General features: G+C 34.6%; 2 protein-coding genes and 1 pseudogene across 5 annotated transcripts; all 3 read right to left on the reverse strand.

Moving 5' to 3' along the window:
* Positions 1-5,473: 5,473 nt before the first annotated feature.
* Positions 5,474-6,852, reverse strand: LOC106313560 (thylakoid lumenal 17.4 kDa protein, chloroplastic). Its single transcript, XM_013751403.1, has 4 exons — positions 6,603-6,852; positions 6,345-6,481; positions 6,001-6,247; positions 5,474-5,926 (listed from the first exon to the last, which is right to left on the reverse strand). The coding sequence occupies exons 1-4, from the start codon at positions 6,805-6,807 to the stop codon at positions 5,703-5,705; spliced, it is 813 nt and encodes a 270-aa protein (XP_013606857.1). The 5' UTR covers positions 6,808-6,852; the 3' UTR covers positions 5,474-5,702.
* Positions 6,853-8,061: 1,209 nt separating this feature from the next.
* Positions 8,062-11,254, reverse strand: LOC106318854 (WD repeat-containing protein 44-like). 4 transcript variants are annotated; one of them, XM_013757003.1, is made up of 6 exons: positions 10,918-11,254; positions 9,508-10,598; positions 9,324-9,414; positions 8,946-9,235; positions 8,272-8,865; positions 8,062-8,185 (listed from the first exon to the last, which is right to left on the reverse strand). In XM_013757003.1, the coding sequence occupies exons 2-5, from the start codon at positions 10,468-10,470 to the stop codon at positions 8,284-8,286; spliced, it is 1,926 nt and encodes a 641-aa protein (XP_013612457.1). In that variant the 5' UTR covers positions 10,471-10,598; positions 10,918-11,254; the 3' UTR covers positions 8,062-8,185; positions 8,272-8,283. The 4 variants fall into 4 exon arrangements, with proteins under 4 accessions (XP_013612457.1, XP_013612455.1, XP_013612454.1 ...); XM_013757001.1 differs by having other exon boundaries at positions 8,062-8,865; positions 9,508-10,589; positions 10,918-11,253; XM_013757000.1 differs by having other exon boundaries at positions 8,062-8,865; positions 10,918-11,253.
* A 6,212-nt stretch (positions 11,255-17,466) lies between these two features.
* On the reverse strand, positions 17,467-18,193 carry LOC106314893 (annotated as a pseudogene).
* Positions 18,194-20,861: the final 2,668 nt, after the last annotated feature.

Here is a 20,861-nt window from a genome sequence, read left to right on the forward strand (position 1 = left end):
TATATATATATTTCTTCATCAACATTTTTCCGCGGAATTTTTGGATACAAACTTCGTCCAATACACCTATCTTGCCAAACCGCACGCTAGAATCTTGTCGCAATCCACGAATCTAACGGGCTGGATGGCTAACTGTTGGGGTCAAAAACGGACACGACGAAGTTAACATCCAAATATCCGTAAAAATTAACATGAACAATTTTACGAAAAGAATTCTTCGTAAAGATTACTTTTACCAAAAGTCTTGCGGTGAAATGTTGCGTTAATCTTGGTTCTTTCATCGAAACTAAAGAACATGCTCCCGAAACGTCGGAAAAAGATGCAAACAAGGTCGCCGCGTAACGACCGACCCACGTACAAGCCGGTCGCTACGTAGCGACCGACCCGAGAACGATTCGGTCGCTATGTAGCGACCGATCCGTAATGAGTCGGTCGCTACGTAGCGACCGTCCAAGTCATTCGTTTGGTCACTACGTAGCGACCGATCCATCGCGGACCCGGTCGCTACTGTCTCGGACATCGATCAATGGGTACGACCCTAATCCATGCATTCTCGTATGTTCCTCAATGCTAGCTCCCATGTACCGCAGTCTTATCATTTCTCACTCCTGTCGATTGGAGTTATCATATAAACTTTACGATAAAAATTGCGGAAAGTTCATTCTTATCGATAAAAATCGTGATAAACGTTTCGAATCGAAAGACGGCCCAAATAGGTCTAAAACGCGACTAAAAACCCACTTACTATTTTTAAGGAAAAGCCCATAGATACTATGGCGGTTTATACTTGGTCCGCAAGAAAGGGTAAATGTCAAAATACCGTAGATAAATGTTAAGTTTCCGCGGATAATCATGAAGATCGGAAAAAATGGAATATCTCCATTTTCGAGTTATGACGGCTTAAGGGCAGGAAGGAAAAATCTCAAACCGACCTTGGAGAGAGTATATAAGGAGTCCTAGGCGAGAGGCACAAAGAGAGAACTTTTTAAGAGCAAACTTAGTACTTAGAGCATTTAGGCAACTTTCCGTTTTTGTTATTTCGAGCTGCGACTCAACTTGGTTTTACAGTTTTAGGTTGTTAGAACTAGGAATCTCGCCGACAGCTCTCTTAGCCGAGGCTTCTACCTTGTTGTAACGCTCATACGCGAATTCAGGATAAGACACCTTTTGCTCTTTTTTACGATTTCTTATTTTTCTCGTCTTTATTTCGTGCTCTGATTGTTTGGCGTATGGTTTAGCAGATATCCGGGACCTCTGGGAAATTAGGGTTCCTAACTTTCCTAATTTAAACGGAAATCGACAGTGTGAATTTCGGTTCCCACAACCACCCTACCCTATTTATCTGGAGAGAAAATCGAGAAGGATATTGATTACTTTGGTGCACTAGAAACAGTCAGCAAAGGGAGTAATTGGCTACTCCTGCAAATATGGCTGATGGTTACATGACACAACATAATTGGCACAAGAAGAGTATATTTTGGGAACTTTCATACCGGAAGGATCTACTTCTGTGGCACAATCTTGATGTCATGTATATAGAGAAAAACTTCTTTGACAACATCATCAACATTATTGAACGACCCCGAGAAGACAAAAGATAACAAGAACTCAAGGTTGGATTTGCCTCCATTATGTTCTAGGAGTTAGCTGCATATTAAAAACGATGGGAAAATTTCGGTTCCCATTTTCAGATTTTCAGCAGAAGCAAAAGTGGTGTTGTTCAAGTGGGTGGCATCGGATGTGAAGTTTTCTGATTAAATCTATCAAGATGTGTTGAGCAGAGACAAAAAAAAATTCAGGGATAAAGAGTCATGACTGTCATGTGTTTATGCAACAACTTCTACCATTTGCATTGCAGAGTTTCTTACAAAAAAAATGTTCAAGAAGCACTTGTAGGTAACAAACTTACTTCTTAATGTAGAACATATATACACATCGGATTTTGTTAAAACATTTATCTTATTAATTTCATATGTACATTAATATTATTTACAGGTATTGGAGCATTTCTTAGAGATCTTAGCTCACATACCATAACTAAAGATGTCATCAGGCAACTTGATGAGAATATCCCCATCTTAATGTGCAATTTGGAGAAAAAAATTCCTCCATAATTGTATGACATCATGGAACATCTAGTTGTCTACCTCCTGTATGAGGCATTGCTTCGTGGACCTGTTCATAATGGATGGATGTATCTTTACGCGCGATCCATGAAACATTCGAAAGAAAAAGTAAAAAATCATGCAAGGGTGGAAGGTTAAATAGTTGCTGGGAGTTTGAATGAGGAAACATTTCACTTCACGTCGTACTACTTTGGGTCACAAGTCCAGACATGAAAAAGGGCTCTGAACAGATATGATGATGGTGATGTTATGCCGACATATGTTGTGGAAGATGTTCGAGACATATTCTGTCAGATTGGACGTCTAGGTGGGAAACTAAAAGAAGTTTGGTGGTCGAGTACAGAATACACTCACAGTGCTCACACATATATACTCCTTAAATGCGAAAAGATGCAGTCATTTGAGAGGTAATTTAAATTACTTCCGCTATGAAATTTTACCTTGTATATAATTATTGCAATATTGTACTTAATTAATAAGGATCATTTGCAAAACAGCAATTTCGTTTCCTAAGTTGAAGAAACTATACCAGGAATATCAATGAATGATGTCAACAAAAGGAAAGACCAACACTTCGTGAAGTGGTTAAAAACACAAGTATAAATCACATTAATATAATTAATTATGTTAGTTATTTTATTATAATATTACATATTATAGAATTTATATATAAATTACAGGTTGGTTATGATGATCCATTCTATAGTTCATGGGTTCATGAATTGATACAAAGTATAGTCGCTAAGGTCACCATAGCACCTATGTATTTCACACGAGGTTACACTTTTCACACTTACGAGTATGGAAGTCGCCGAGCAACAGTGAACTATGGAATATGTGTGAAAGGTGAAACACATTTTATGGTATCTTACAAGAGATCATCGAAGTGAAATTCTTTGGTTTAGTGAAGATGAAATGCGTCATCTTCAAATGTGACTGGTTCGACCCCACCGTCAATAGAAGTGTTTGGTATAGTAAGTTTGGTGTTGTGGATATCAATGTTACACGGAGGTACAACAAATTTAAACCCTACCTATTGGCATCTCAATCAAACCAAGTTTGTTTTATTTCATATCTGAGGATCAGACAATCAGGAATATCTTGGTTAGACACTATAAAAGTTACACCTCGGGACCGAGTATTGAGTGATGAACAACCGCCTTTATAGGAAGATGTCTTAAATGAAGTGGAAGTACCTGAACAAGCTACAAATGTTGATCCACAAAATACAGAATATGAAGATCTTCCAGGCGATATAGCGGACGAAGCCAACGAAGATGAATTTGAAGAAAGTGATGTAACGGATGATGGTTCTGATGATGAGTTAATTTAATTATGCTACAACTTAATTTGAGTTTCATTTATTGTATTGCATTATCTTTTTCATTATCTTGCTCAAGTATGAACTTAATGTTAAAAAAAATCTACGTAAAAACAAGTTATGAGACTTTTTAGTTTGGGGTTAAGTTGTGTATAACTTATGATGTTATGAGACTTTGGGGTTTGGGGTTTCGGTTTTAAGGTATAAACACGAATTGTCCCTACTTCGTCGTAACACATTAACGCGGGTCGTCCCTAATTCGTCGTAATGGATATTTGACCCTATGCCGTCGTAAATTACTTCGAAGTTACGACGACTACTAAGATTCGAACCTAAATGGTCGTAATTGGTAGTTGTTAATTCGTTTCAAAATTTACTATAAAAATGTACCACTCTCATTCTAAAAATGCACAAGGAAAAACTCTAAAGGAAATTTCTAAATTTCTAAAAACTCTTGGAAGGTGAGACATCAATTCCAAATCTTCTAAAACAACCCCAATCAAATCATTGTAGCTGGTATCTTCATGAATCATACTAAGAGAAGATCCCATTTCATCATCGACTATGAAATCCCAGTGAATTCCATTTATTAGTTTTCATTCTCCACGTATAGAACACAATTCGATCGTCATAACCTGATTATAAGAACATGGGGATTAGAGAAGGAATGATCAACAAGATATATCAAAAAAAAATACATAACACTATGTTCCTCATCGATAAAAATATATAAGGTTTTATAAATTTGAGATTTGAAAACTTCATGAGAAAAACTTCGTCTCCTTCCCAAAAACCGATCGATTTTGAGAAACCAAGCAAAAATTACAGAAAATAGACGAAAATCACTATCTATTATCCTTTGACCTTTGTTACGCGTTCGTGAAGAGAGATTGTTCTGTTCGTTTGAGCTTGTAGTCTTCGCCAAATCTCGTCGGACGTCAACGTCGTCGGAATCGTCAAATCTCGCCGGGGAAATCGCCGGAGTCGTCGAATCTCGCCGGAATCGTCAAATCTCTCGTTGGAGTCGTCGATCAATTTGGGGATTTTAAAAATTCTTGTTGGAGAAGACATATGTTTATGTTTGATTAGATAAGGGTATAATGATACTTTATCCATTAAAATTTTAATGGTAAAGTTGGTTAGTGTAAAGTTGAAAAGTGGTATTAGTGGCAATTACCCATATTTATAATTAAAATATTATAATAACTCGACATCATATAATTTCTAAAATGAATATTAAAATAAATAGTTAGAATAATTGTGAAAATTTTATGAAAATAAATGCGATTTTTATTAAAATTAATTAAACATTTTAAAGTACATTTTTTTATTATAAGTTTTTGTATTGATAAAAATCATGTGTTTTCTTCATTTTATCGTAAAAAGACATACCAAAGCGTAATGCAAACTTCAGTTCTAACCTAAGATACTTCAAATAGATTTATAGGTGTTCAATCTGTGGCTAATATTTTTACGTACAAAAAAAAAGTTAAGCCGAGTACTAAATATACATACCCACACACTTAAGACCGAGAGATTATTAAAAAAATATATAAAAAAACTCACATACACCTCAAACATAATTCCTACGACCTCTAATATTATTTTAGATCATAAACGTCAAAATATACTGCTCTTGCAAAAACGAACATAAAATACACAATAAAAATATATAATTATATATTTATATAGATTACATGTAACCCAAATCCCGCGCATAGCGTGGACCGACCCTAGTTCTAACTAAAATCTATATGTATACACAGGAAGAGAAAAAGAAGGATTGTAAACCAAGGTCACAAAAATACAAAATAATTACTCAAACACTTTAATGCAGAAAAGATCCAAAAAAAAAAGAAAAAATAAATTAAAGATGCGCATCCAGGGAACCCTGGTCAGTACCCTGGGAGGGTACTATGATACCACTAAACCAGATGCGCTTTTGAAATTAACCCACCATTTATATGTATATATATATATATATATCTTATATGAATCACACGTATAGAACTAAACATAAGCCATGTTCGCGATAAAATATTGTTCGTTAATTAAGGAATAGCAGAGAAAAATCCTTTGGTCTGATAACAAACTTTACAGGAATTGATTATAGAAACCTCATAACTCTCTTCTGAGTCCTCCTATATTCCCCTTGAACACTTAACATACTTATTTTGTTCATACATTCTTTTGTGTCAACTCTCAAATCCTTACACATACCAAATCCCAAAAACCTTTTGTCTCATCATCTCTTCTTATCTGCAACCCAAGACGAGTCTTCCTTCTTCGTTAATAGTCTCGTTCCTACAAATCTTCTGAAGGTCTATGTAACCAATGATGGTGTCCTCAAAGACCACATCCTCCAGGTTTGCCTCGTCGAATGTCGAACCTGACAACACCGTGTTCTTGAACACAGCTCCTTTTAGATCCGACTTCCCGAAGTTCACCCGGTCGATGACAGCATTCGAGAAATTCACCCCTGTAACATCAAAACCTACTTATACCATTTCGATTCCTATATATATAAATAAAGATTGTTGTTGGGTTACTTACCCTTGAAGCTTGCTCCAACGGCGTAAGCTTTTGACATAACGACTTCAGTCATGTCAGCACCATCAAACTTGGCGCCTGACATCAAGGCTGCAGAGAGAGTCTTGCCTTTGAGATTGGACTGATCGTTTGTGTAGTCGCAGAACCTGAGATCGAGTGGCTTGTCATAGACCCCGTTTGCTTGACCTATCGTGTTACCAACAAAAGCTTGTTCACACCGTGTTGGATCTGTTGAAAGCGGAGGAAGTCTCTGAAACAAACAAAAAAGAACATCATTCAGTTCTTGAAATCTTGAAACAGTTCTTAAGCAATTCGTAAGAGGAGAGAGAAAGCATAATGTCGCAGACCTGGTTAGCAGCAATGACGGGAGAAGCTAATGTAAGAGTGAAAGCGGAAAGAGCGGCGCAAGCGAGACATCCAAGCTCCTTAACAGGAAACAAACTCTTCTTGATTCCTCGAACATCAGCGTCTCCGTTTTCTCTAGCTGAATGCAAACCACACAAATAAAACATCATTATTTTTTAAACTGGAACAAATCACAACTACTCTGTGAAAGACTATGAGTATGTATCAGAGAATAATAATAAAAAAACTGTGGGAATTACCGGAGCAATGAACAAGAGCTACAAAAGATCTCTGCTCCGTGGAACGGCGGAATCTACTGGAGAAATTGGGGGTAGAGAGATGATGATTCCTGGAGAACTGGACAGGAAGCGAAGCCATGAATGATATGAGTGTTTTGAGTTTTTCTTCTGCCATCGGACAACGGACAACCGTTGAGTTATCTATCTCAAATTCGTTTTGGATCATGCCTATGACGTGGCATCACAGCTCAGATCATACACTTATCAACCTTTTACGCGTCCACCCCTTTTTATCGGGCCGATGAAAATATGATCCAGTTTAATATAAATAAGCCCAATAAAAAATTTTGAATTCTTCTTATTATCAACCTTTTATGCGTCCACCCCGTAACAGTAAGTTACATATTAATTTTATATTACTTTATTATTGAATAAATAAATTCATATTGTTATTGTAAACTCTTATTTTCTATGTTTTGTTATTGTTTCTACATTTTTATCAGTAAAAAATGTATTAAATCGTATGCTATATAATAATTTTATTTTTTTATATTTGATTTTGCTTAAATTTTATATTTTGTTGACATAAAAAGTTATATAGTTAAATCCCATCATGATACCGTACTTAAAACAATTACGGTAAATATCCAATGAGATAACTGGGCACTTGTGGTCTGAAGATAAATGACTCACAGCTATGAGTTCCGTCTTCTAGATTCGGATCATGGTCACCGTCGATTAAAATAGAGTGAAAAAATAGTTTTCCTAGATGTCTTCGGTGAACTCCCCGATTTTGTTTCGGTGGACGATCATTGTACGATAGTCGAATCTCTTTCGAAGGCATCCGGATACCATGGTCATCAAAAAAAAATTATCCAACGAATATATAACCATTGAAAAGCACTAGACGTATAATTAATTTAGTAATGTTTCTCTATTTATACAATTATTAAATTCTTGGTTTAGGAGATACAAAAGATTGAAATCAATAAAAAAGTTTTTTTTTTTGTACTAACAGATCATTATTTACACAAAATTACAAATACAAATTTTCGGAGCCTCTCTCTGAGATAGAGGGAGCTAACAATCAGTTGATTTTTCCTCTAATCAGACATAAATCCAAATATTCAAATCTACTAAATAAGCTGACAAATTCACCTACACGTTAGAATCAAATTATACAAACAAAACCTTTCACTACCGTTAAAACCTTCTTCTTTTTTCTTTTTCTTTTACTGATATGAAAGATCTTCCATGGAGGATCTTTTCGCTGGAAGTAACATCTCTTCAACCACTCCTTTCCATGATCTCTTGCCTCTTCTTCTTTGGGGACCCCACACTCGCCTGTCAATATTTGTCAGACAAGTCCGTACACTTATTAAGACCCATTTTCCAACCGCCACTTACTGCCAAAGAAAGAAACATCTGTTCCTTATCATCCCCTCCGTCTACATCAAATCTCTCACTGACCCTTCTTGATAGATTTCTCTACATCATCTTGACTAGTGAGTGAAAAATAGCATTTTGAGTCTCCTTTTGACTATTGAACAATAGCACAAATCTGAGGATAGATCTGGTTTGTGCTTTGGGACCCCACCATAGACCTGCCAGAACCATGTGCTAGTGCCTAGCAAGAAAGGAACAATGGCATCTGATTTTGTTTTTCCAAACTTAGGAAAAAAAAACAAACCAGTATTCTTCTTCAAGTTACAGTCACAGGCAAGCCGTAGTTCTGAAACGTTTTGATCCTTCCGTCCCAACCACCTGTTACAATGACCATACCCCATGCCAGAGAGCTAGTTGATCTCTGGTATGATGACTTAAGAAACTTGTAATGAGATGCAGTCATTGAAGAGAGAGGATTGTTAGCAGGTAAGTTTTCCTCTGGCCATGTTGCGCTTCCTTTGGGAACTGATCCAGGGACGTATCCTTCGTTGAGAGATAAGCAAGGGGGTGAAGCAAACGGGAGAGACGTGTTGTAATCTGAGAATCCACTCCAGGTAGCTGCTACCGATGCATTGGTGGAGAAACGTTCAAAAGATTTAATCTTCTTGGTTTGGGAAGAAGAAGATGAATCTAATTCCTCTCCATTGCTCCATATATATACATTGGAGTCCTCACAAGCTGAAACAATGTGCTTTCCATCAGACGTGAGAGACGCTGATGTGAGGCTCCTCGTCTTGCAAACGCCTTTGTATTTTCTGACGACATCGTTCCCTTGGAGGATTCTGACTTTGGAATCCGCAGAAACAACCAGGACTTTGCTCTGGTCTTGTGGTAAGAACTGTAAGAAAAGACCAATGTCAAGAGAAGTCAACAAAAGACCAAGACCAGAGTGAAACAAAGAGAGATGATTATTATTACCTGAAAACCAGTAATCCGTTTATTTGAAGACTTCTTCTTGTGATGCAAATGTATCTGAGAGTCCAGCTCCAAGTAGTCTCCACACATGCTAAAGAATCTGCAACTTCCGGTTAGAGAACCAATGATTCCTCCCTGTCCATCCGGACGGTAACACACTGCGGATATAATGTCTTTAAGATCAGCCCAATCAACAACGTTGCAACCAGAAATGTTCCAGATCCGAACTTTTCCATCAATTGAACCACTCATGAAGTAGTTCTCATTTACAGGGTTGAACTGAACAGAGGTTACTGCCAAAAAAAAGAAGAAGATAATGTCAGATCAATGTAGTAGCAACTGAGATAACTAGAGAACCAAAAAGAAGAAGAAGAAGCATACCATAACCATTGTGAGGGAAAACTCCACGGCAAACATTGCTACCGAGTTTCCATAACCGGACAGTTTTATCCATTGACGCCGAGAGAAGAGACTGCACCATAACATATGCATCAGTTTCTCTCACTTCTACTAAAGCAATGGTTGTAAGCTAATAAGGAAATGAAGAAGATTTTTGAAAGCTTACATTATCCTTTGACCAAGAGATGTCCAAGACTTCACCAGCGTGGCCACGGAACTCATGTAACGGTTTCTCCACTAACCGGAAAACTTTAGGAGGAAAGACAATGCAGGCTGAATCAGATGTTTTCTTGAAACTTTCTGTCGTCTTGTTTGGTTTCTTATCCTCATCCAACAAGACAGGTTTCAACTGAGAAAGATCGTTTACCTCGAAGTAGATACAAGAAGGGTTTATCTCGTTAAGGCAATCCTTTCGAAGTAGTCTAGATCTCTTGTCCTCAATGACTTTCCACACACGCACAACCCCATCTTCACCAGCGCTCGCAAGATACTTCCCATCGCCGCTGAACTTCATCGCCAAGATGGAACCGTTGTGTCCTTTAATGTCTTGACACTGGTAAAGAGCTGAGAGCTCCTTGGCTTGTTTCTTACAATGCTTGACCTTAACTCTTGAAAGCACATCACCATAGCCAGTGGAAGAAGCTCTGATTCCACCACCAGATTCCACCTTTGTATCCGCTGAACATCCCATAGAGAGCAGCCTTGTTAACCATCCCTTCTTGCTCTGCTTCTCTGTTTCCTTCACCTGACAACATTTGGAATCAGAACTTGCTGCCGTTGAAGAGCTTTCCCTTCTCGTCACATCATATCCACCCACATTTTTATCCACTCTCATAAGAGACAACTCCTCGGAAGCTTCCACCAGGCTTGAACCAGAACCAGAGGAAGTTACCTGGCTAGAGAAACTGCTGAACCCTTGCTCAGCTTCAATACAAATCTCTTGAGACTCGACATCCATATTCTTCAGATCTCCTTCGACTCCCATCCACTCCAAGAACCTCCTCCGCCGCTCCACAACGCTTCCAGGCGAATCATTCCAAACATGGAAATCAAAAGCACTTGGATTCATCATCTCTTCTTCGTTGGCATCAAAGAAGTGTAAATCTTCCTCTTGAGACGAGTAATCCATTATTCTTCCTCCACAGAGTTTTCTTCAAACAATGAAACCCATCTCAAAGAACAATGCTTTTTTTTATCTCTCAAAAGTGGAATTCCCCCAACTGCCAGTTTTGCTTCCAACCAAGCAACCTACAATAGCTTTTATATATATAAATTTTAGAAATAAATAATTATAATAAATAAATAAAAAGAAGTTTACAAAATAAGCAATCACAGAGTTCGAGAAAAATGAGTTGCAAAGATGAATTAAAATAAACATCAATCTCAATCTAAAACCCATTGAATCTAGTCTCTCTCTTAGGCATTTCCACAAACATCTTATGTGGTCTGATCAATGTTGTAAAGCAACCAAAGAAAAGGAGGTTTTCTCAGCACATCACCATAGTTAAGAAAAATGAGATCTCATTTTTAGATCCTAAGAAATTGCGTCAGCACGAGCATCACTGGACTTGCTTACGTGGGTTTGTTCGTTAATCACTTGGTTTCTTCAAAACACATCCCTAAGAACAAGTCTTACACACACAGACCCATTCAAAAGACCATGTGAAGTGAAGTCTCTCTTTACGACCAACCCAGAGAGAATTCAAAAGAAAATAAAAAATAGTACAAGAGATGAGTTTTTATTTTAATTAAAATAAAGGAAATGATCAAAGGTTTTTTTATAAAAAAGAATTGAAAGCTGTGAAGAAAGAGACAATAAGGAAGGAAGAAGAAGGAGAAGAAGATGGATTGTCCGAAGAATGGCACTAGAGTTTTCGAAAGAGGCACACGATTCTTTCCTCTGTCCGTTTGCTTTGCCTTATTTAACCTCTCTGTCTTTATTGTAATTATTTTCTTAATTATTCGGTAGTTAAATCTATATTAACCCTCACGAGCATGTTCTTTTTTGGGAGCATGTTTTTTGACATTTATTGTATATATTTTTTAAAGATCTTCTTATGTTGCCCTATAGTAATTGTTGTGGTGAGGAGGATGAACTATTTTGATGTAAATTAGAATTGAATCCTTTTTATTGTGTGCAAATTAGATTGAATCCTTTAGATGTGAAGTTAAATTGTTTTTTTTTTAGGACTAACGTCCATGCTCTGCAAGACTGCAATCAAATTATGTTTAAATTCTTTTCAATAATATCAATTAGTGATCAGCGATTAGTTCCACAAAATACTAAATTGTGATTTGTGCTCGCAGTTGTAGATTATAAGTGGTACTCTCGCAGAACCAGATAAAGTAACAGGACCTATACCGTAACACATCTTCGGAGATGCAATGAAAATAGTATTATTGGGTTGGTTAATCCATCTACTTTAGTTTCAAACTTTCAATAAAGAACAATTTTAATTACATTTTTTGTTTGATGTTTTACACTGCTACTTCGAATTTATAGTTCTTCACTCTTTTTTCTTTTTCAAATACCTATCATACTTTAAATTTTGTTTATATTGAGAAATATTTAAAAGTTATTTTAATGTTTAAGATACGTAAGACTAATTCATAATCATGTAAACAACGAATTTTTTAATGAGATAATGATGATGATATGTATTGTTCTTAAATTATATTCGTATTCATCTGCATTTGATTTATTATCATTTCTTTATATGGTTACCACCGGCAAATTCTATCGAGGTTGGGGGAATACGTATCATAAAAAATAGATTCTTAATTACATCCATCAATCTCGTCTTCTGATTGTTTACTTTCAATCAATAATTATATTCGTCATGCGTAAATTTCTCATTAGTTTTTGTATTTTTAAACAATATTTGTGGTACATGCTTTGTTGGAGCCCACATAGCTGCATGATGACTACGCGGCATGTTCCAAATTCGCTTTGCCTTTGATCAGATTCGAACTATAATCCTTTGATCTTAATTATCTGTCACATTAACAACTTAATTTCCAGTTGTTTGATACCTTAATTATTCGTTGTATAATGAATTAGAGCTCTTTTGTGTTTGTTTTCATTTAGCTCTTACTACTCTGTGATTGTTTGACAGCACAACTGGAATATTTGTTACTCTTCATAATCATAGAAAGCTAAACTCAAATTAAATATGGTATACTTTTTCTGGTTTCACGTTCTTTTAATAATATCAGGTATAAGGTTGCAGAGATCAGTATATCATAGATAAATAGGAAAATATATATGAATCCACTGGAAAAGAACTTTGGTCCCGGTTTAGAAATCTGGATGCATAACTAAAATTTACTATTTTTGGGTTTTTAACACTGGAAATATTATATTAACAACAAATGATATAAGGTATGATTCTTTTGTGAAATAATCAAGTTCTTCTAGAAGGAAGCCTAACCTAGGAAGCCAAAAAATAAATTTTAAGAGCAGTGTTCAAGAAAGAGCTAAGCAGGTGGTGACTCAGCACCTAGCACAAAACGATTAAATGAATGTCTAGATTATTAGTTAGACAACTTACATATTTATAAATTATAAAATATTATTATTTTTAAATTAAATTTAGATTAGCTTATTTTTATAAGAGTATATATTATAATACATTAATTATTATAATTTATGAATAATAAACTATATATGATTTACTTTACAATATTATAATAGTATAGACGGTTTAGAAAATAATCACCACAATTTTATAAATCCATTGTTTAAAAGTAACTTTAGTCATGACATCAAATTTAGTATTTAAATTATATTAAACTTGGTATTTTGTTGTTATTTTTAATTTTCATCTCCAACCATAACGCTAATTTTAATACCAAAAAAATATTTTATATTTTAATATTTTATTTTTAATAGTTTAATACATTAATTATTTTTAGTTAGATATTATATTTATAATGTTTAGATTTTATGTTTTTGTTAAAATTTGGTAATTTTATGTTTTTAATATATATTTATTTCTTACTTAATTATATATATATATATATTTATATATTTATTTATTTATTTATGTAAAACATTTGTTGAAATTAAAAATTTATATATTTAGAAATAAAAAGCACATAATAAAAGTTTTTTATTTTGTTCAATTTGATGTAATTGAAAAATACAAAATAGTATGTCATTTTTATTATTAAATATATTTTAAATAATATTTAAATATAAAAAAATTAAAAAGACAAAATAGTATGTCATTTTTATTTTTAACTATAAATTAAAACCATCAATAATGTTAGTGTAGCATCCCGAATTGTGATATATGGAAATGCTTAAAAGAATTGATTTCACTACTTATGTCACAAAAGTTGACTTACATTTTCCGTCACACATTCGTTTAAAACTCCAAAGTTAAGCGTGTTTTAGCTGGAATAGTGGAAAGATGAGTGACCTATCAGGAAGTGATTCGCGATACCGTGTGAGTGAGGCCAAAACACGGAGAAAAGTCATGTGGTGATTGGAGGATCAGTAAATAAAACTTTTGTGTCTTTAGAAAATTAACATACAGACCGTTGGAATGAAATGGGGTCTACAGACCGAGAGAACGGACGTTAGTGGCCCATTAGTCGTGGACGGTTGAGGCATTATAGTTATTCTACTCATAGTTAAAATAGATTATTTTAATATTTAGTGTAATGAATAGTGGGTTTTACTAAATTTGGTATAATACTATTTACAAAATATTAAATTTGGAAAAAAATATTATATTTAGTATTATATCGGAGATGAAATTACACTAATTTGTTGTTTTGGTGTTTCATTAGAGTTGGTCTAAAAACATTACAACTAAGAGCACCCACATCAATGAACTCATTCTTGGGGTTCATCTTTTCAATTGTTTATTATTAAATTTTTTTTTCTTTTTTTTCTTTTAAAAAAAAAACTAGACCAATCGCGGACCGTCACGACACGTGAGGTCCGCGCTACAGTGATGAACTTTAAGAGAGAGGGGTTTAACCCAGAGAGCTTTAGGAGAAAGAGGTTCATGGGATTGAATTATTTTATTTTATTTTTTTCTTGATTTCTGTGTGAACTCACTCCATAAACTCTCGATGCGGATGCTCTAACAAGCGAAGGATGGACGGACAAATGATTAAAAGGTGAAGCTCAAAACCAAAATTACAGAGCCAAACGAGTTGTACTCGGAGCTGTTTAATTTTATGTTTATTTAGCTTTGTATAATTTTGTGTTGATCCCTCCTATAAGATTATAGTCTGTTTTCGTCATTTTCTGTGGTGAAAATTTCCTTTCCTCTTGAGATATTTTGCCATAAAAATCCTCTGATAATTAAGAAATTATCATAAGTAATTGTATCTGCTAAATAGGAAAAATATACATCATTCAAAATGGTCCTAACAGAAATTAGTACGACAAGATTTAAACGAGTTGTACTATATATTAACCAAAATATATTTAGTTTCTAAAAGGAATTTATTGTTTGATAAAGGAATTAGGTGTATAATATATACGTATTATATCATCAACATTATTTGCTATTGAAGCCCGTCATGGCTGAGCAAAGTATGTCTTCCTCTTTAAGCAAAAGTAAACAAGTACAAATTAATAATGCAATAACTAATAATGTATTTTTTTTTTCCAAAAAAAAACTAATAATGTAGTGATGAAATACTGCCTTTATAGTTGCGAAGGCGGGGCACCTGGATTCACGCAGACTTGTATTGTAAAGAGAAGAACATGACTAAGGTTCACCCCCTAGGGTGAACCTTTAAATTCACCTCTCTTTCTATGACCAATCAAATTGCCATGTAGATAATTAATTAAAAAATATTAAACTTATTTAAAAATAACTAAAAAAACAGAATAATGCCAATTTTAATGCCGATGACGCCGTTACTTAAACTGTAAACCCTAAATTTTAAATTCTAAACCCTAAACCTTAAATCCTAAACCCAAACCCTAAACCCTAAACCCTATACCCAAATCCTATACCCTAAACCCAAATTATATACCCTAAACTCAAATTGTATACCCTAAACCCAAACAATAAACCCTAAACCATAATAATTATCTATTTGGCAATTTGATTGGTTCTAGAATGAGAGGTGAATTTAAAAGTTCACCCTATGGGGTGAACCTAAGTTTTGTTCTAAAGAGAATATCTGTTGTCAAATTTACAATTTTTTTTTTGTTACTTAGATCGGTTAAACAAAAGATCTTCAAGATTTCTTGATAATAATGATGTTATTATACATGCATCATTATATTATAATATATGGGCAACTTGGTTTTCTCCTTAGAGCATCATTAACCATAGAGACCCATAGGATTTCTTAGTGAATATTTAACTAATAAAGTTAAGCTAAGAACTTTTGTTAAGAAACAATTAGTTTTAGTGTTCCAATGCTAGTCTTTTAATTAAGGATTCTTAAAAAAACCACGAAAACACATGAGTGGTGAAAACAAAAATAAAGTTACAAGTTTCAAAGCTATATCCATTGATCAATCTCAGGATTAGTAAAAGACTACACACAAACTGCCTCAATATCAGAACTGAAATCCCCTGACGACTAATCCAAACACTAGTTTCTACAAAACATAGCACTAAGCCACTCAAAATGATCCAATGCCAAAGAACCAAAAGTGCATCAGAAAAGAAGAGACAGTAAAGCACCTCTCGACTACGAACCCAACCAAAACCTTCACGAATCTTCTTCCTTTCCCTCCTCCACCACCACCTGAGAACTCAAAGCTATACTTGCTAGACGTCGGAGAACTGAATGCTGCTCCCAAAGAAACGCTATGTGTCAATCGCAACACACACAACCCAAAGCAGAATGTGTATGCTTACAACAACAAAACCAAGCTTACAAAGCCAACACAACACATCATAATTAAAGACTTGAGTTTTTTATGGAACAGAACAGTTCACATTTAAAAATTAAACCCATGCAAATGAGTCGATCACGCTAGATAAAACAGAACATCAGTCATACTAGAAGAAACAACTAACTAGCTCATATCATCAAAATGCATCAAAACGATCAAACTGTTTCATATCAACCAATCATGAGCAAGGCAGGGATCACGATACGTGAACAAACAACAAAATATAGAGACTTTACTAAAATCAAACATGTCAATTAGTTTGCATAAACCTCATCAAGAACTCTAAAGTTCGAAGCTTTAAGCAAAAGTGAATATGGGGTTTCTAATTTACCTTATGGCTGAGACAAATCTTCTTGTTGCAAGCAAAAAAAGAAGAATTTATATATAATTATTAAGAAAAATAAATCGAGGATTGGAGAAGAGAAATTGGGGATCGGAGACTTACGCTTAGGCATCAGATGGACCTGACGGCGATTGAAGTGACGAGACGCTTCCCTTTGCGACGGAGAGGAGAAGACTAGATAAGAAGGAGAGGCGATTGACCGGAGGAGAGACGATTAAACGGAGGAGAGCTGATTGATCGGAGGTGACGCCGATGGAACGTAGGAGAGCTGATAGACCGGAGGATACGCCGATTGAACGGAGGTGACACTTTCGTTGAGAAATTCAATCGGCGTCCCAACGGAGACCACGAGAAAACAAAAGAGAAAGAGATGAGAAAGGAAAGAAAAGAAAAGGAAGAGAAAAGAAAAAGAAAAAGAAAAATCACATATGCCGACACGTGTTTACAGAAACCCATATAAGATCGGTTACCAAAACACCCAATTAAGGATCGATTACTCTAATTTCTTTTTGTTTTGATTTAATTAAATACCCCATTTTCTTTAAAAACTCATGTTAGAAACTGCATTAATGGTGCTCTTAGAGCATCCGCAATGGTGAGTCTCACCATGGAATCCTTAGCATTATTATAATATATTTTTTTTTGTTTTTTTTTTGTTTAAATAGTTAAGAATCCTAATTCAAAAGGTATATCCAATGGTGTTCTCCAATTTGGAGTCCTTAGGTCTGAAGCTATAAAACATATTTCAGAAAATGGTTTTGTTCTAAAGAACTTGGCGATCTATTAAATTTTTAACCAGAGTTTGATCTAAAGAACTTGTATTATATTCTATCTTCTTCTGTTTCCATATAGTCTTAGAGTCAGAATAGGATGTACAAGTTACAAACATATATGCTTATTAACTAACAAATTAATTTTATGTGGTTTTGGTAGTAACCACTCATCTTCTTGAAGAACCAATGAAGGAGAATGATAGTAAGCAGAAAAACCATGAAGATGCAGCAAGATTGTCCACTTCCACGTCTTCTTCCTTCACCCGTTGTTGTGTCCCTTATTTCACTCCACTCCTCCGCCGTCAACCTTACTGGAACATTCAATGCTGAAGAACCGCAGATTTCACATACACTACAAATAAGAGAAACAAAGGTTTTACACAATCCATATGGTTACTAAGCTAATGAACTGAATAGAGTACCTGTTTCCTCTTAGCTTAAACCAAGCTTCAGCGCAATGAAAATGGGCAAGCCAAGCTCATTTTTCCGTTTGCTACCAATCTCAATCAAGTCTACACTTACTGACTTGCCAGAAACTCTATCCGGCGTTTGATCAGAACCAAAATGACAAATCCTGCAGATTCTTTGTCCATTATCACTTTCTTCTCCTCCACCACTCAGATCAATCACGTGAAACTCCTTCTCCTTTGCTTTTTCTGAAGCATCACTCTCGTGACACCTTCTTTCCCCATTTTTGAATCATTCTCTTTTTGCTCTTCCATCAATACATGGTTTGAGACAGAGTCACTGGTCTCACCTTTGAGACCAGAGACTACAATCACAGCCTCAGGGACAGATACACTCGAACTTTCACAAACAGTGATCGAATTTGAACAACGTATCTGGTCCATTTCATTCATATACACACCAAAAACAAAACCAGGAGTGGTTTTAGTTCAAGAACTCCCAAGTTCCTACAAAGTAGGATATCAAGAATGATTGTATCAGACAAAGAGTTAAACATAAACCCAAAATTAAAAACCTGTAATAGCTAGAACATACTCAAATTATTGGTAAGCAGAGTCGTAAAGTACAATAAAGATCGAAACTTTACCAGAATCATGATCCAGTAGAGTGACAAGGTTTCGTTTTTATTTCAGAAGAATGATAAATCAGACAATTGAATCTAAACCCTTTGCCGGAAACGAATGCACGCCGCTACAAGTGCTCTCTAATCTGTTGCTCTTCGGTTTCAGTTTGTGTTTCTTCTTTCATAAGACGCCTCAGCTAGATTTTAGGCGAGACTCGAGAATCAATTTTTTTCTCTGCTTCGGTCGAGACTCGAGAATGACAGACTTTTTTTCCCCCACTACGAAACACAAAAGCCTTTCCATCCATTCACAAGTAGCCACGTACCATAAGGATCAAGTCCTAAAATTCCTTAGTTACGTTACAGTCCTTAGTTTTATTATGCAAAATATTATTATTATATGTGTATTTACCTAAGATTAAGCGCTAAGGACTCGTGATGTTACTCCGTTGCGGGTGGTCTTAGTCCGCCTAGTATTTTCTTCCTTTTCCGAGAGTCTGGGTGGGTATTAGATGTATTGATAGTTTTCTGACAAAATAACATATACTAAATATTGTTCCTTCCAAGTACCTTTATTGCTTTTTTTGGTCTAGTTCAACAGTTTTTTTTGTTTTTAATTATTCTAGTCAGTTTTCTTATATTGTATTTTGAGATGTCTTAAATTTATGTGCATCAGTAAAAGCCCAGCATTTCTTGCGTGCGTCGTAGACGCAAAGAAGGAAAACTCGCTATCAAGATTGACATCCGGAAGGTGTGACCGTGTGAGGGCCGTAGGCCTCTACAGTATAATATGTCTTATTGGTTTAGAAAATTTTACTTTTTCTAGATAAGTATGTATTCCTATAGAGAAAAAGAAATCGGGTTTTGAGGGTTGTATAAATACGGGTGTAAAGATTTGTAAATTTATTCATTCACAGAATAATAAAGAATCTTAAATGAGTGTTTACCTCGATACGTTTTTGCTCTCTTTTGTTTTTTTCGAGTTACTTCGCGTTTGTTCACAGCATCTTAGTACCGAATCTACGTTTTTAATTAGAAGTTGTAGGCATAATTAGGTATACCGTATACTTTGAGTCTTCACTTCAATTTTTAGGTCGTAAACGAGGAAGAGCATGCACTTGGATACTTGGAATGTCATGATGGATGCTTCAAGGAAAAATAAAAGAACCATCAAAATTTGAGGAGAAGACATGTTAATCAGTAATCTAAACCGATGATCCAACCGATCAAGAATAAGTATAACAAATGAGCTAACCGATCACCATGACAGATCAAGATAATGATCATCAACATTGTTCTAGACGGCTCGAAGATTCACCAAAACAAACATATTAAGCCATGTTGAGATATCATCTTAAATAATCTACTACTAGGTAATAACCCGCGTCTTGCGCGGAATGTGATTATTAGTTTCATTATTTTTTAATAAGGAGACATTAATCTGTTTAATCTGGATATCGGTTCGGTTTTAGGTTGCTTTTTGGTTTTTAATCACCTAAAATAGAACTATCATTTTAAATCAGTATTTATTTGGTTTGTTCGGTTAAAATGTTTGATGTTTTTGGTTTTTTTTTCCTGTGATAATCAAAAATTACTATTATTTGTTTGTTTTCATGCTATGAATCTTAGGTAGTCGTGATGTCGAACCAATGGTTTCATATTATAGTTTCTAAACGGATAATAGTTAAAAAAAGAAAAGAAAATTATTAAGACAAATCATTTTACTACAATTTGGTCGATAGTAAAAGAAGCATTAAGAAAAATAATATTTTAACATCCAAAAAAATTAGATATTTCAGTTGTGGTAAATACTTAGTTATAAGGTGTTCACGTCAATGTGCACATGTATGTGTATGTAAAAATATATAATGATGGTTGATAAATATATAAAGATACTGTTAATTAATATTAAATGACATTTTTTCAAAATAATACTTGAAAAATAAAATTTTTAAAATGAAATTAATTAAAACCAAAAATATAGTAATATTTATATAAACTATAATATATAACTTATATATAATTCTTTAAATATATGTAAATATATGTGCATATAACAGATCAAATTGGATATTCGTTTCTATAAATATTGATATTTGTGATTTGCATTTTTTTTACGGATATTGCATTTTAGTATTTGATTTGCTTCGTAGAGTAACATATATCTGAATTTTTCGGTTCGAATCAAAACGAATAACGACTCGAATCAAAATTTATGAATAATTTGTCCAGTTCTTTTCGTAGACGGTAAAAATAACGTAAAGAAGAACCATTCATGTGATTTTTATATTAAAAAAAACATACAGTACATAGTGTGAACATATTTATGTAGAATTTGGCTGAGAAGCTCTCTACATGTGACATGTTTCCATTTTAGTGTGAACACATTTATTGAAATGCTTCTACAAGTGACATGTGTCCAGTTTATTGTGAACGTATTTATTACAATGTTTCTCCTTTAATATATACTAGATTAAGATCTGCGCTTTGCGCG

This window comes from Brassica oleracea, chromosome C9 (genome assembly GCF_000695525.1).
Source record: "Brassica oleracea var. oleracea cultivar TO1000 chromosome C9, BOL, whole genome shotgun sequence".
Lineage (NCBI taxonomy): Eukaryota > Viridiplantae > Streptophyta > Magnoliopsida > Brassicales > Brassicaceae > Brassica > Brassica oleracea.

Bases quoted from the DNA above. Each gene is read 5' to 3' on its own strand.
- LOC106313560 (XM_013751403.1), bottom strand. From the start codon at position 6,807: ATGATCCAAAACGAATTTGAGATAGATAACTCAACGGTTGTCCGTTGT. The intron at 6,482-6,602 runs GTAATTCCCACA...GTTTGCATTCAG, and splicing joins AGCTCTTGTTCATTGCTCCG to CTAGAGAAAACGGAGACGCT. The intron at 5,927-6,000 runs GTAAGTAACCCA...TTGATGTTACAG, and splicing joins CGTTGGAGCAAGCTTCAAGG to GGGTGAATTTCTCGAATGCT.
- LOC106318854 (XM_013757003.1), bottom strand. From the start codon at position 10,470: ATGGATTACTCGTCTCAAGAGGAAGATTTACACTTCTTTGATGCCAAC. The intron at 9,236-9,323 runs GTATGCTTCTTC...TTTTTTTGGCAG, and splicing joins TTTCCCTCACAATGGTTATG to TAACCTCTGTTCAGTTCAAC. The intron at 8,866-8,945 runs GTAATAATAATC...CTTTTCTTACAG, and splicing joins AACGGATTACTGGTTTTCAG to TTCTTACCACAAGACCAGAG.